Source organism: Peromyscus californicus, unplaced genomic scaffold, assembly GCF_007827085.1.
Source record: "Peromyscus californicus insignis strain IS unplaced genomic scaffold, ASM782708v3 Scaffold_21__1_contigs__length_65335640, whole genome shotgun sequence".
NCBI classification, from domain to species: domain Eukaryota; kingdom Metazoa; phylum Chordata; class Mammalia; order Rodentia; family Cricetidae; genus Peromyscus; species Peromyscus californicus.
In genome coordinates this window covers 26964598-26977216 of record NW_026294514.1, presented here as the reverse complement: position 1 = coordinate 26977216, position 12619 = coordinate 26964598, and the positions used below count along the sequence as shown (strand labels likewise).

Below are 12619 nucleotides of genomic sequence, written 5' to 3'. Positions count from 1 at the left end.
TAAACAAATGCAGCATTAACAGATGTAACACATCTTTACATAGCTAAACAAATGTAGCAGAAACAACTGTAACACATCTTTACATAGCCAAACAAATGCAGCAGAAACAAATGTAACACATCTTTACATAGCTAAAGCAATATTCCACAACAGAGGAGTGAATGGTGATCCTCATTCCACAGGGCTCTAGCCCTCTTGCCTCTGTAACCTTCTCTCTCATCTCACCCTATACACTGTGGAAGTTATGAGACAGTGTGGGAGGTGGTGGGAGGGTGTTATGACAATGAGTGACCAATTCTCTTTCCTCTTCTCTGTTCCAGGAGACATGACCCATGAGCTGGTGAGGCACTTCCTAATAGAGACAGGCCCCAGAGGGGTCAAGCTCAAGGGTTGTCCCAATGAGCCAAACTTTGGTGAGCATCGTGGCTTGTCATTACGATCTCTCTCCTGGTCCTCAGGGGATCTGACCCCAGTTCATTCTGTCTTACTTCTGCCAGTCCTCCTGGGCATGGCTTTGGCAGAAGGAAGGAAAAGCTGCTGTTTCTATAAAGTTTTATTGAGACCTGGACACACCTCCTAGTGACACACTGTGTACTGTGGCTCCTGCTCCACACTGCCAGGTCCCTTTCTGTCTTTGTCTTGCTCGGTTGAGTCTGTACATTCCAATAACAGCGGTAAGAACGGCTGTCCTTCTTGGCCACCTGTTATGGGAAAGTCACTCTCTAGGTGTCGTGTCATTCTGGTGTCACAGCAGTCCTGCACGGTAGCGGTCACTCCCCATTTTGTACAAGAAGAATGTGTAAGTGCTGCTTAGGTTCTCTAGACAAGCCCCAGAGCTGGGATTTTATGTCACAGCTCTCCTGCACTCTTCCGATGGGGGTTCTGTAACTGGAAGGATTTAGAGGACATAGTTGTTAAGGGAAGCAGTTAGGTCCCCTTGAAATTCCTAGTGGAAGAGGGGGGGGGCAGGTTTTCAGTTCTGTTGGTGGGGGCGATAAAGAAGCTGGAGGCTGGGATGTGGCTTGGGCCGCAGGTTTGAACCCTAACACTGTCAAAAAAAAAAAAAAAAAAAAAGAAGAAGACAGATATCGGGAAGGTGTGGAGTCGGATGGGGTGGGGACCCTTTTCCAGTCTCGCTTAGTCACCCAGCCTGGCGTGTTGTTTCTCCCCACAGGTTCCCTGTCCGCCCTGGTCTATCAGCACTCCGTCATCCCACTGGCTCTGCCCTGCAAACTGGTCATCCCAAGCCGAGGTAGGAGAGACTCCCTGATGCTATCCGCCCAGAATGCAGCCAGGGTGGAGGCAATACAGGGAACCCCTCCCCCAGCTTCTTTTTTTTTTTTTTTTAAGGGAATTGTTCATTAAAAAGCTTAACTCCAAGCACCCATTCATTGCCAGATTGTTCTTGAAAATACTCTGGTGCTCTAAAAAATTTCATACTGCCTTCTCAGAACAGGCCTTATTCTCAGAACGGGGGCAGTCACACGAGGATTATATCCCGGTACGTGAGAGAGCTTCTAGTGTCAGTCAGCCATTTCTGTTCATTCAGTTTGACACATTGAATTATTTATAACCATTGACCGACATTATTAGCCTAAAGGTTCCAATGCAACTTCAATAACATTAGTAACCACACGATTTAGACACTAATTCAATTATGTCTGAATGGAATTTACAAAATCCTTTGATATTTAAATCATAAATTGGTGCCTCTCGGAGCACAGTGCTTAGAGCTGCTGCAGCCATCCTGGGAACTTGCTAAAATGCAGGTATCTTCAAATTTGTCAGAAACCCTGGGTCAGAGCCAGGCCTGGGGCTGCATGCAGGAGGCTGAGCCAGGTTCACAGGTTCACAGGTTCAAGACCTGCTCCTGCTGCAGAGTGAGTTTACGTCACATTGGGCAGCCCAGAGATCTCAGAATAAAAAGGCAAGAAGAGGAATGGAGGTGTAGCCCCATGGCAGAGCACCCCCCTGTATGTGTGAGATCCAAGGGGCAAGCTCCATTGCCAACAGAGCATTGCAACCCACCTGTGAACTAGGCCCGGCTGTAGTCTGTGTTCTAACATACCCACATACCAAAGTTTAGAAGCACCAATACAAACAATACAAACATCACTCCATTCTTTTTCCTCCTCTTCTTCTTTCTTCTGATACTCTTTTTAAAAGTTACGTTTCTTTTTTCTTTTCTTTTCTTTTTGCTGTGTAGACCAGGCTGTCCTTAAACTTTCCATTTTCCTGCCTCAGCTTCTGAAGTGCTGGGATTACAGGCACATACCACATTCCTATTTCTGACATATTTTAGAAGTTTCTTGTTAAAGTGTAATGGAAATAAAGCATGTGCTCTGTGTGGCATAGAAAATGACATGCGTTGCTATAGGTACATATTGTTTGCTGGTGAAATGGAGCTGCTCAGTACATCTGTCACTTGATTCTCGCTCATCTCAGAGTGATCGTTTGTGCTGTGTTGAGCTGCAGTGAATTCAGTGGCTCATTGGTTTGTACAAAGACACACTGGTGCAAAATGTCAGAGGTCCCCATTGTTCCCTAAAGCCTTGCTGTTGGTCGCATGCTGAGTTTCAGAGATCCAGGGACATGGGTACCGCCATGGTCATCACCGTCGTTATCAGTTCATAGACACTTAGCAGGGACTGCAGTGGGCATTTGAACCCAGCTCTGCTGGACTGTAGCACTTCCCAGTAGCGTTGGAGGGGGGAGGCCCTTGGAATCATCTTACAGATGCAGTGCTGACTGCCAAGACCCACTGTGAAAAGAGTATCCATTGCAGGAAGCATGTGCTTGCCTTAGGCCCAGCCAGATGCGTTTTAATTACTGTAGGGTTTTAATTACTAATTGAATTTTTGTTTCAGACCCCACAGATGACTCAAAAGATAGCTCAGGCCCTGCCAACTCAACCACTGACCTGCTGAAGCAAGGAGCAGGTAAGTGTCACCTGAGATGGGACTGATGCCCAGGCCAGTCTTTCCCACCTCCTGCCCCGCCCCCTCCTACAGGGGCAGGTTGGAATTTTCTCCTGAATTCCATTTCTGTGTGCTGTGGGCTTGGCTCAAGGCGTGCCTGAAATTTGTCTGCACCTGCCTCTGAACAGTGGAGCTGAGGGATTGTCTGCCACCTACTCTAGCCCCCGTGACCCCCCTTTGGCTCCGTGTCTTCCAGCTTGCAATGTGCTCTTCGTCAATTCTGTGGATATGGAGTCACTCACCGGGCCACAGGCCATTTCTAAAGCCACATCTGAGACTTTGGCTGCTGACCCCACGCCGGCTGCCACCATTGTTCACTTCAAGGTCTCTGCCCAAGGAATCACACTGACCGACAATCAGAGAAAGTAAGCCTATCTGCCTACTTCTTCCTCCAACCCTCCCATTTTTCCTCTTTCTCATATTCTGATCATCCCTGTACCCATTGCTTGCCTATGTACCTATGTATCCATCCTGTATCCATCCATCCATCCACCCACCCACCTATCCATCCATCTACCCATCCACCCATCCACCCATTCATTCATCCATTCATCCATCCACCCACCCATCCATCCATCCATCCATCCATCCATCCATCCATCCATCCATCCGTCCATACATCCATCCATCCACCCATCCGTTCATCCATTCATCCATCCACTCATCCATCCACCCATCTATCCATCCATCCATCCACCCATCTATCCATCCATCCATCCATCCATCCATCCATCCATCCATCCATCCACCCACCCATCCATCCATCCATCCATCCATCCATCCATCCATCCATCCATCCATCCATCCACACATCTATCCATCCATCCATCCATCCATCCGTCCATACATCCATCCATCCACCCATCCGTTCATTCATTCATCCATCCACTCATCCACCCACCCATCTATCCATCCATCCATCCACCCATCTATCCATCCATCCATCCACCCATCTATCCATCCATCCATCCATCCATCCATCCATCCATCCATCCATCCACCCACCCACCCACCCATCCATCCATCCATCCATCCATCCATCCATCCACCCACCCATTCATCCATCCATCCATCCATCCATCCATCCATCCATCCATCCATCCACACTTCTATCCATCCATCCATCCATCCATCCTCTACCTACCCACTTGCTCATCCATCCACCTACCCACCTACCCAACCAACCATCCATCTATCCATCCGTCCATCTCCCCACCCACCCACCCACCCACCTATCCATCCATCTATCCATCCACCCACCCATCCACCCAACCATCCATCCATCCATCCCCCACCCTCCACCTACCCACTTGCTCATCCATCTACCTTACCCACCTACCTAACCAACCATCCACCTATCCATCCATCTATCCATCTACCCACTCATCAACCCATTCACCCATCCACCAACTTATCCACTCTTGCATCCATCCCTGTGTGCATCTGTTCACTTACCAAACCATCCATACATGTGTGCATGCATATATGCATCTCTCTATCCAACATCCATCCGCTCACCTCTCCACACTTCTAAAGAAGGGACCTGTTTTGAGCATATAGAATACAGCTGAAGAAAAGTCCTTGATTTTAAGAGTAGAGGCTTTTACACTGTGATCTCTATGTTCTCAGCCCATTTCCTTCCTCTTCCAGAGCTCCCCATTTATCATTTCTCAATACCAGTTCCCACCCCAGCCCCAGCGTGTGGGGCCTGTGGGGCATGTTTCTATGTCACATCCTTCTGTCCCTGTGTGGGGCTTAAGTCCTGGTATGAGGATCTCTGGCCATCTTACTCATAAGGAGAGACTGTATGAACCCATGATAGATAGGCACAGTGATGGGAAGGTGGCCTGCCCTGCAGGTGGTGACAGATATGGACAAGCAGTTACCCCCGCACTCACTCTGGACCCTCTGATATCTTTGCCACAGGCTCTTCTTTAGACGACACTACCCCCTCAATACTGTCACCTTCTGTGACCTGGATCCACAAGAAAGAAAGTAAGTGTCTTTTAGGCACCTTCGAGCTGTCCCCTGAAGTATGTGTGTGGTGTGTGCCTGTGTACTCTTGCCTCAGCCACAGCTTTGTTGTGTCCTGAGCAGTGAGAGCGATTATGCTGGCAACCACCTGAGTCTCCTCCCCAGACCTGCTGACTTTCCATGACTTCACTGTTCACCTCTGCACGCTCTGCTGCATCTCCTCTCTACATGGGAGGTGGGCCATAGTGTCCTCTCCATGTGGATTATCCTCTGTGTGATCTTGGGGATGTGTTTCCTGGAATGGGGGCTCCTTTGCCCTCTCCTGGCTCCTGAGAGAGGCATGTTACCTTACCGTGGGCATTTTTTCCACAGGTGGATGAAGACAGAGGGAGGCGCCCCTGCTAAGTAAGTGTGGCTTCCCTTACACCCAGCTGGTCGACCTTTGCACTCTGTGGGAGAAATCAGGGACAGGGACCAGCTCTAGGCCAGGGGTCTGATGAGGGCTGGCATGCCAAGGTCTCTGAGATGAGGAGAAAGAGGCTATAGCCTACATCTTGATGCTAACAGAGACATATGTCTAGGCATGGAGTTGGAAGGATTTGTGGAAAGAAAGAATACTTAAAAATGGTCTTAAGTGACAGATGCGTTTTGGGTAGATAGGAATGGGTTTAGGGATAGGAGAGACTACTTCAGAGGAAGGGGTTGTATGCCTCTCAGACTGCAGGCTCCTGAGGACAGGGTGGGTCTGTCAGTTGCTGACAGTTGTTGAATGAAATGAAGAAATGGAGGCCAGGGGTGCCTGGAGTGGGACAAAGAGAGAGCACCTTGCTTGGGAATGGAGAGGACTAGCTAGGAATCTAGCTAGGGGACTCCAGAGGGGCTGTGTGGGAGGGAGGATGCCTCAGCCTTCTGTAGGCTTCATAGGATCAAAAGGGACCTCATGTGCCTCCCTGTGTCACTGAATCTCTTCTTGCTACGGACAGACAGTCAGACAGGCCAGAGTGGGTCAGATGGCAGCGTTCAGAGCAGACACAATTGGCTGGGGCTCTGTCTTAGCAGACACAGGTAGATAGGCCTATGTGCTTCTTTTCTGGCACTCAGAGATGCCCTTTTACCCTGCCTGGGTCACACATACCATTGCCACAGTCAACAGTCTGGAAAGGGGAGTGCCCTGACTCATTCCCTGGCCCTTATTGCAGGCCTTCAGGTCCTACAACAGAGTGGAGAGAGTACGTGTGTGTGTGTGTGTGTGTGTGTGTGTGTGTGTGTGTGTGTGTGTGTGTGTGTCTCCTCATCATGTGCATGTGTGTGCCATGTGAATTTACTGGGTGTCTATGTGCATAGGTGTGAATAGAGTGTGTTTGTGTATGCGTGCACAGACACACACAGGCAGACAGAAGCCAGCCTGGCTAATTTTAGCTATGGGTGCCATGCACACCCGGCTGAGGGGTTTCCATCGGCATTTCCAGCTGTCCTGATTTCCCCATCTCACTCTAATTAGCAACATGCCGGCTGGGAGGGGCCCTGAGCTCACATTCTGTTCTCTGCTCACATATTTTTAACTCTGTTTTGCAGAGAGAGAGAGAGAATGCTGGGTCACTCCCATTGGTGTTGGAGGGGGCAGGGGACAGGTGTGGGGTTCCTTAACTCTCCTATTTTCAGGGCTTCCCAGCTTCCAGAGCTAGGAGTGTGTGTGTGTGTGTGTGTGTGTGTGTGTGTGTGTGTGTGTGTGTGTGTGTGTGTGTGACAGAGAGACAGAGACAGATAGAGACACAGAGAGACAGTGAGAGTGTGTGTATGTGTGTGTGAATGAGAGAGGGAGGGAGAGAGAGAGAGGAAGGGAGAGAGGTAAAGTAGGGGAGATGGGTACCTGCTTGTGTCTCTGTGACCACCTAGGAGGCGTATCCTGTAGGAACCTTCAGATTGGGGTGGGGCTGAGAAAGAACCCAGAGAAGCTTGGCTCACACTCTTCCTCATGTCTGGTCTCCTTGCTCCCTTTCTAACCAGTCTTGTCACTCATACCCAGCTCATCCCCCCTCACCCCCACCCCAGGGAAATGTCACCTGCCCTGAAACAAAGCAAAGCACTGTCCCCAGGACTTGGCTTTAAGAGCTAGCCCCAGTTCTAGATGCTTGGAGAGGTGTGGGGGCTGGGGAAGCCAGGCTGGCCTGAGGCATGCTTTCCTGCCTGGGTTGCCCTCCAGAGCCTGGGCTCCTTACAATGAATGTCACCCTCTCCTTACCCTCTACAGGCTCTTTGGCTTCGTGGCCCGGAAGCCGGGCAGCACCACGGACAACGCTTGCCACCTCTTTGCGGAGCTTGACCCCAACCAGCCGGCTTCTGCCATTGTCAACTTTGTCTCCAAGGTCATGCTGAGCGCTGGCCAGAAGAGATGAAATCCTGGCGTCCTTGCCCAAGGCCCAGGGCACTGGAGATGGGGCGTGTGGGGAGGGGATCTGTGAATCCTGACCACCTTGAATCCGGGAAGAGGACTTTGGGTTGGCTGTGGAGAAGGAGAGGAGAAAGTGTAATGCTGGGAGAGGGAAGTGAATTCATTGTGGGGGAGGGGAGAGGGAGGGAGAAAACGAAAGGGCGGAAGAGAGGGACTCGGAATCCCCTGTACCGATGGAAGCCACACCTCCCAAAGCCTCTCCAGCTAGCTGGGGAACCTGGCTCCCCTGCAGCTCTGAGAGAATTGAGCTCCCACAGGGAACACACAGGCCTCTTTGGGGGACCAGATTTCATGGAGCAATGAAAAAGTTTGTTCTCCCTATCCCTCCTGCTTTGAGAAGAAACCGAGCCGAGACTCCTTCTCTGGAGGTAAGGTTGCTAAACCCAGTGGCTAGCATATGACATCAAGAGGTGACACTTTCTTACATTTTGCTCACCTGAGGCACCCATGGTCTGTGCTTGCTCTGATTCCTGTTGCAGGATGTAAATGTGCCCCCCCCACACACTCATCGATACCTGCCCTCTCCACTCTAGCTACAAACAGCTCTGCTTGTCTGTGTCCCTTGTGATACACATATACACATTGACCAAAGAAGGCTAGGGGTATGGGGTGGCAGGGTACCAGGTCAGGGACAAGCTGTCTCCTGTAGTAGCACAGCATTATGGGTAGCAGAATTCTCTCTCTGTTCCTACAACTGCCTTCTAGTGACCCTGGGGGCCTCCAGCCTATCCCCTGTAGAGACCTTGGTACAGAGGGCATAGCCAGCCTGCCGCATCAGCCTTGTTCTATCTCCTTGAGACTGAAGCTGGGCTGGAGAAAGAGGCGATGCCCACAGTCTTGGGAAAAGATACCTGTTAGGAAGGGTGGTATCTTTTCTGTGGCTTGTGGTAAGTTGGGCATGCACACTGATAGCATCCAGGACTCTGCCTTATTCTCTTCTCTCAGCCCAATTCCTGGGCCGGGAGTGCCAGCTCTAGCTTGGTACATCCTCACCTGCTTGAGGCCTGCTGGGGGAAGGGAGCTGTGCCTTTCTGACCTACCCTGTCCTATATGGTCCTTATGTTGGCTTATCCCAGGAGCCTGCTTCCCAAAGTCCTGCCCAGGGTACCCGGGGATGCCTGGAGCCCCCTTTTTCTCCCTCTGTGTTTTGGGGTCTGACTGTTGCAGACACCTTTCTGGCTGGGGCTGCCCAAGGTGACTGATATCAGAGCACCTCTGGGGTTGCTGCTGGAGAACCACATGGTTCTCCTATAATGCCAAAGCTTCCCTGTTCCCCTCTGCCTCAGTTTCCCCAGCAGAACCTTGCTGACTGTGGGACAGAGGACGGAAGGTATGAATTTAGGCCAAAGGTCCTATATCCATTTGTGGGGTTGGGAAGGCCCCTGTCACCACTCAGATCTCCATTTAAACCCATGGGGGTCCCTAGGGTGGCATTGTACTGATATATAAATATATATAATATATACATGAGACATACTGATAGAATCTGTAAGCTAATAAAAATATAAGAAAAGGTTAAAAAAAGAATAGGTAAATTGACAAGAAATATTTATTGTTTTCCCATATTGCTCTATTGCCCCTGGCCTCAAACTGTTTCCATTTCTTTTCTAAGGTGTAAGTAAAGTCTGAACTGCAAGGGATCTTTATATTCCAAACAGCCCAGGACTGGCCTTGGCCTTGACCCTAGTCTTGGCCTCCCTAGGCTACATCTGGGACTTGGGGGATGACATGCTCCAGCTCTTTAGCCCCTCATTTTCTGGCAAGCAGTAACCCAGCTGCCAGCATCCTGGATGTGTGGACGGCTGCTTCCATCACCACAGGTCTGAGCCAGCGTGTGTTTGGGGATGCAGGTGTGTATGGCTGTGGTGTGTGCATCTCTTGGATTTTTTTCCCTCCTCCCGGGAGCTTTGACCGTGTGGACGTTGTTTTGAGGAATTGGAAAGAAGAATGCCTAGGTTAGGTGGAGATCATGGGTAGAGACCCCTTTGGGCCCCTGCTTCCCAAAGAATAAATGGGCTTAGCAGTCAAGGTCCTTCTGAAGTGTCCTTGCCTCTGAGATATTCAAGGCAAATGTCTCGATCACCGCTTTCCTCATTCCCCAAATGAGCCTCACTCCTTCCCAAACTACAAGAAGAAATTTCTTATCCCTTTCTTTGTAAATACCTTCATCCTGCTGCACAGCCTGGTGAGTCTTCTCCTGGCTGGGATGTTCACTTGAGCCGTTGAGGAGCACCGGAGCTTTTGCACCCTGCCTTAGGCCAGACCCGAGTCTGGGGTCAGCCTTTGTATATGGTTTTACCTTCCCATGCTGCACTCAGGCCCAAGTCGTGTGTGAGTCATGGGAAGGACCGAGGTGGATGCTGGGAAGCGGGTGCCTCCCTCCCAGCATGCCTCTAGAAGGAATGGACACCTGAGTTTGGCTTTTCTGGAAGAATATTGGAGAAGGGGCCTCAGTTCGTACACTGGGAACCACACTGTAGCCTGCCCCCTTCTGCACTGTGATTCTCACAGGTGGGCCTCTGCACATTCATGCACGCACACATGCATGAGCAAACACACCACACACACACACACACACACACACACACACACACACACACACAGACCACATGCACTCCCACCACTCCGTATGCAACCTAGTCTTGCCAAAGATTTCTTTTAAAGAAGAGCACTTTTTTACCCATTTTTTTTTTGTGTGTGAGTGACCTGTTTTGCTGTTCTATATTGTTGAGCCTGTATGTCAGCAGGGAGAGTGCTGTCCGCTCTTAAATGTGAGTGAAGGAGGAGAAGTCAGGAAGGCAAGAGAATCTGGCAGCCCGTCTTGCCATCCACCATCCACGAGAACCCTCAGCTACAGCCCGGGTCCGTACAGACTCTGGCGACTCTAAAGATTGCTGAGGTTGGCCTGGGGCCTCACCCTTCCTGGTATCTGGGGGTGAGATGGCAGAGAGGGACACTGAGGAGCCAGGTGTGGGGGGAGGGAAGGCCCCCATAGTTCCAGGGGATAAGAGGGAAGAGCTGGGCTAGAATACAATGGCTAGGTGGCCCCAAAGGGAAACCTGGGAAAAATAAACAATTGGATATTGAAGTCACTATTGTGCTACTGTGGACCCCTGACTCCCAGGTCTAGCTGTATCTGAGGAACGAATTCACGTCTTAGGTTTGGAAAGGCCATTTGAGTCCTCTCCTCTGGCCTATCCCCAGTGGCTTAGATGGCTTTGGACATGATTGCCAGGATTTCTTGTACACCCTGGCTTTGGAGAGTCCCTGGAGAGACCTATCTGGGGGTGTAGGGAGGTCACTGTGGCTGTGTGTCCCTCTAGAAAGGGGCTTTCAGGAGAGAGAAAGACCTTGTCCTAGGCTTGAATAGAGATGAAACAGACTCCCTCTGCTGTCTGGGAAGTGCAGGAGAGACATGTGAGTGAACAGCATCCATCCTGCTCTGGGTTTTCTTCTCCATCCTACCTAAGATTTCTGATCCCCTTTTCCCAGCTTTAGACCTTGGGGAGATCCATCCAAGGGAACCAGCCCTCTCCTGCCTCCATGCCTTGGGTCCTTGAAGAGCTGGGACTCAAAGCTAGGGCCACCCCTACACTTAGGCCTTGGTGGAAGATCTAGAGACTGGTGTTTCCATGGTCAGTGGTGACAGGATGTTTGTGTGTGTGTGTGTGTAAGTGTGGGCGTGTGTGCATGGTTTGCTCTCTTTAGGTGGGAGATGGAGGTGGTGGATGGAGGGATGTCAAGTTCAATGTGACCCAGTAGTGAGAAGAACCAGGAGGTGAGGCCCAGTGGGCCACAGATTGGTAGTATTTTAGTACTGGTAATGGAGAGGACAGCCACATGGGATAAGGCTCAGCAGGCCTCTTCCTTGTTGTCTCCTGTCTCCTCAAACGGCTGACAAGTTGGAGGGTCCCAGTTGGTCCCCATGCCTGGGCCCCTCACAACAGCAAGGCCATCGATGTGCAACACACCCACGACATGTCTTCTCGTCAGTGTTCACAACCCAGCCCTCCCTGTGGACCCACATCTGGCTCGTTTGTGTGTGAGCGTGTTGGGGTGTGCATGTGGTATCTCCTCACGTTCTTTCTTCCCTTCTTTCATTCAAAACAAATGTAAGAAGTTCCATACACCCTGGTTATCCCAACCCTGCCTCTCGGGCCCTCTGCTGGGAAACCCACGCCCAGAGTCCATCCCCTGACCCCCCCCCCCACCCCGGCAGCCCTCTGATGTGTATTTATAGATGGAAATATACTTTATATTTTGTATCATTGTGCCTATAGCTTCCGCCACCTTGTATAAACCCTGTTGTATGCTACGTGTTCTGGATACGAATGTATGTACACATATGCTGTTTCCCTCTGTACAGCTGCCTGTCTCTTACAATCCATTGTATGGCTTTATAAATGATAATGTTAAACACAAACCCGGGCTGTTGATCTAGCTGTGTGTGGCCTCTGCTGGGTCTTCACTGGGCAAGAGGTCTTTCCTGAGCCCCAGAGATGAGGGTTTTCAATGATGCTTCAGGGAGCCCAAGCAGTGGTCCCCACCCGCTCATCCTGGTCATCGTAACTGTTACTCGTATGGACGCCCAGCTGAAAAAGAAGGTCAAAGAATAAAACAGAGTGGATTGACCGGGGTGCCTGTGGAGTACAGGCAGAGCTGGGTCCAGGAGCTCAAATGGTAAAAACGGGAATTTGTCTCCATCTTGTGGTTGTCAGGCAGACTTGGTCCCGGTGGGAGGCCACTCCAGGCTTTCAACTACCAGCTTGACAGTTCCACTGAGAAGAGGCCTTTTCCGTCCACGCTCTAAGCAAGAGCTTACACAAATCCTCATTGGCTCTGAGAGAGCCTGCTTGAACTCAGAACTCAGTCCAGATCTGGGCTACACGAATGCCTTCAGGGCCTTCGGAAACTACAGGCAGTCCTGGAGGGCTGTGGCCTCTGAGAGGAATGAGCAGAAGCTGTCAGGCAAAGTGACTGGGTGCCACCAGGTGGGACACCGGTAGCTCACTGCTACCTAGGGGTTCCGTGTGAGCTCACTGGAATTCAGGAATTTTGGGTGGTGCTACTTGGGCATACTGAGCACGGTGGGCATGGAGAGCTTTTCAGAGATCCAAAATCTTCCTGGGACTCAGCTCCCTACTCCACAGAGCGCTCTTCGGTCCGAGAAAAGTCTCAGCTGACCTGAGCAAGCATGGCTGCCTTGTGTGCAGCC

General features: G+C 50.8%; 1 protein-coding gene across 12 annotated transcripts in view; it reads left to right on the top strand.

The window, feature by feature from the left end:
- Tns1 (tensin 1) overlaps positions 1 to 11827 on the top strand; it is a 222643-nt gene extending 210816 nt beyond the window's left edge. For all 12 annotated transcript variants that reach the window (XM_052749829.1, XM_052749830.1, XM_052749837.1 and 9 more), the window contains 7 exons: positions 321 to 413; positions 1175 to 1252; positions 2868 to 2939; positions 3175 to 3343; positions 4905 to 4973; positions 5325 to 5357; positions 7204 to 11827. In XM_052749829.1, coding sequence (XP_052605789.1) covers positions 321 to 413; positions 1175 to 1252; positions 2868 to 2939; positions 3175 to 3343; positions 4905 to 4973; positions 5325 to 5357; positions 7204 to 7348 — 659 coding nt within the window. In that variant the 3' untranslated portion in view covers positions 7349 to 11827. The remainder of the gene's footprint in view (positions 1 to 320; positions 414 to 1174; positions 1253 to 2867; positions 2940 to 3174; positions 3344 to 4904; positions 4974 to 5324; positions 5358 to 7203) is intronic.
- The last annotated feature ends 792 nt before the right edge of the window (positions 11828 to 12619 follow it).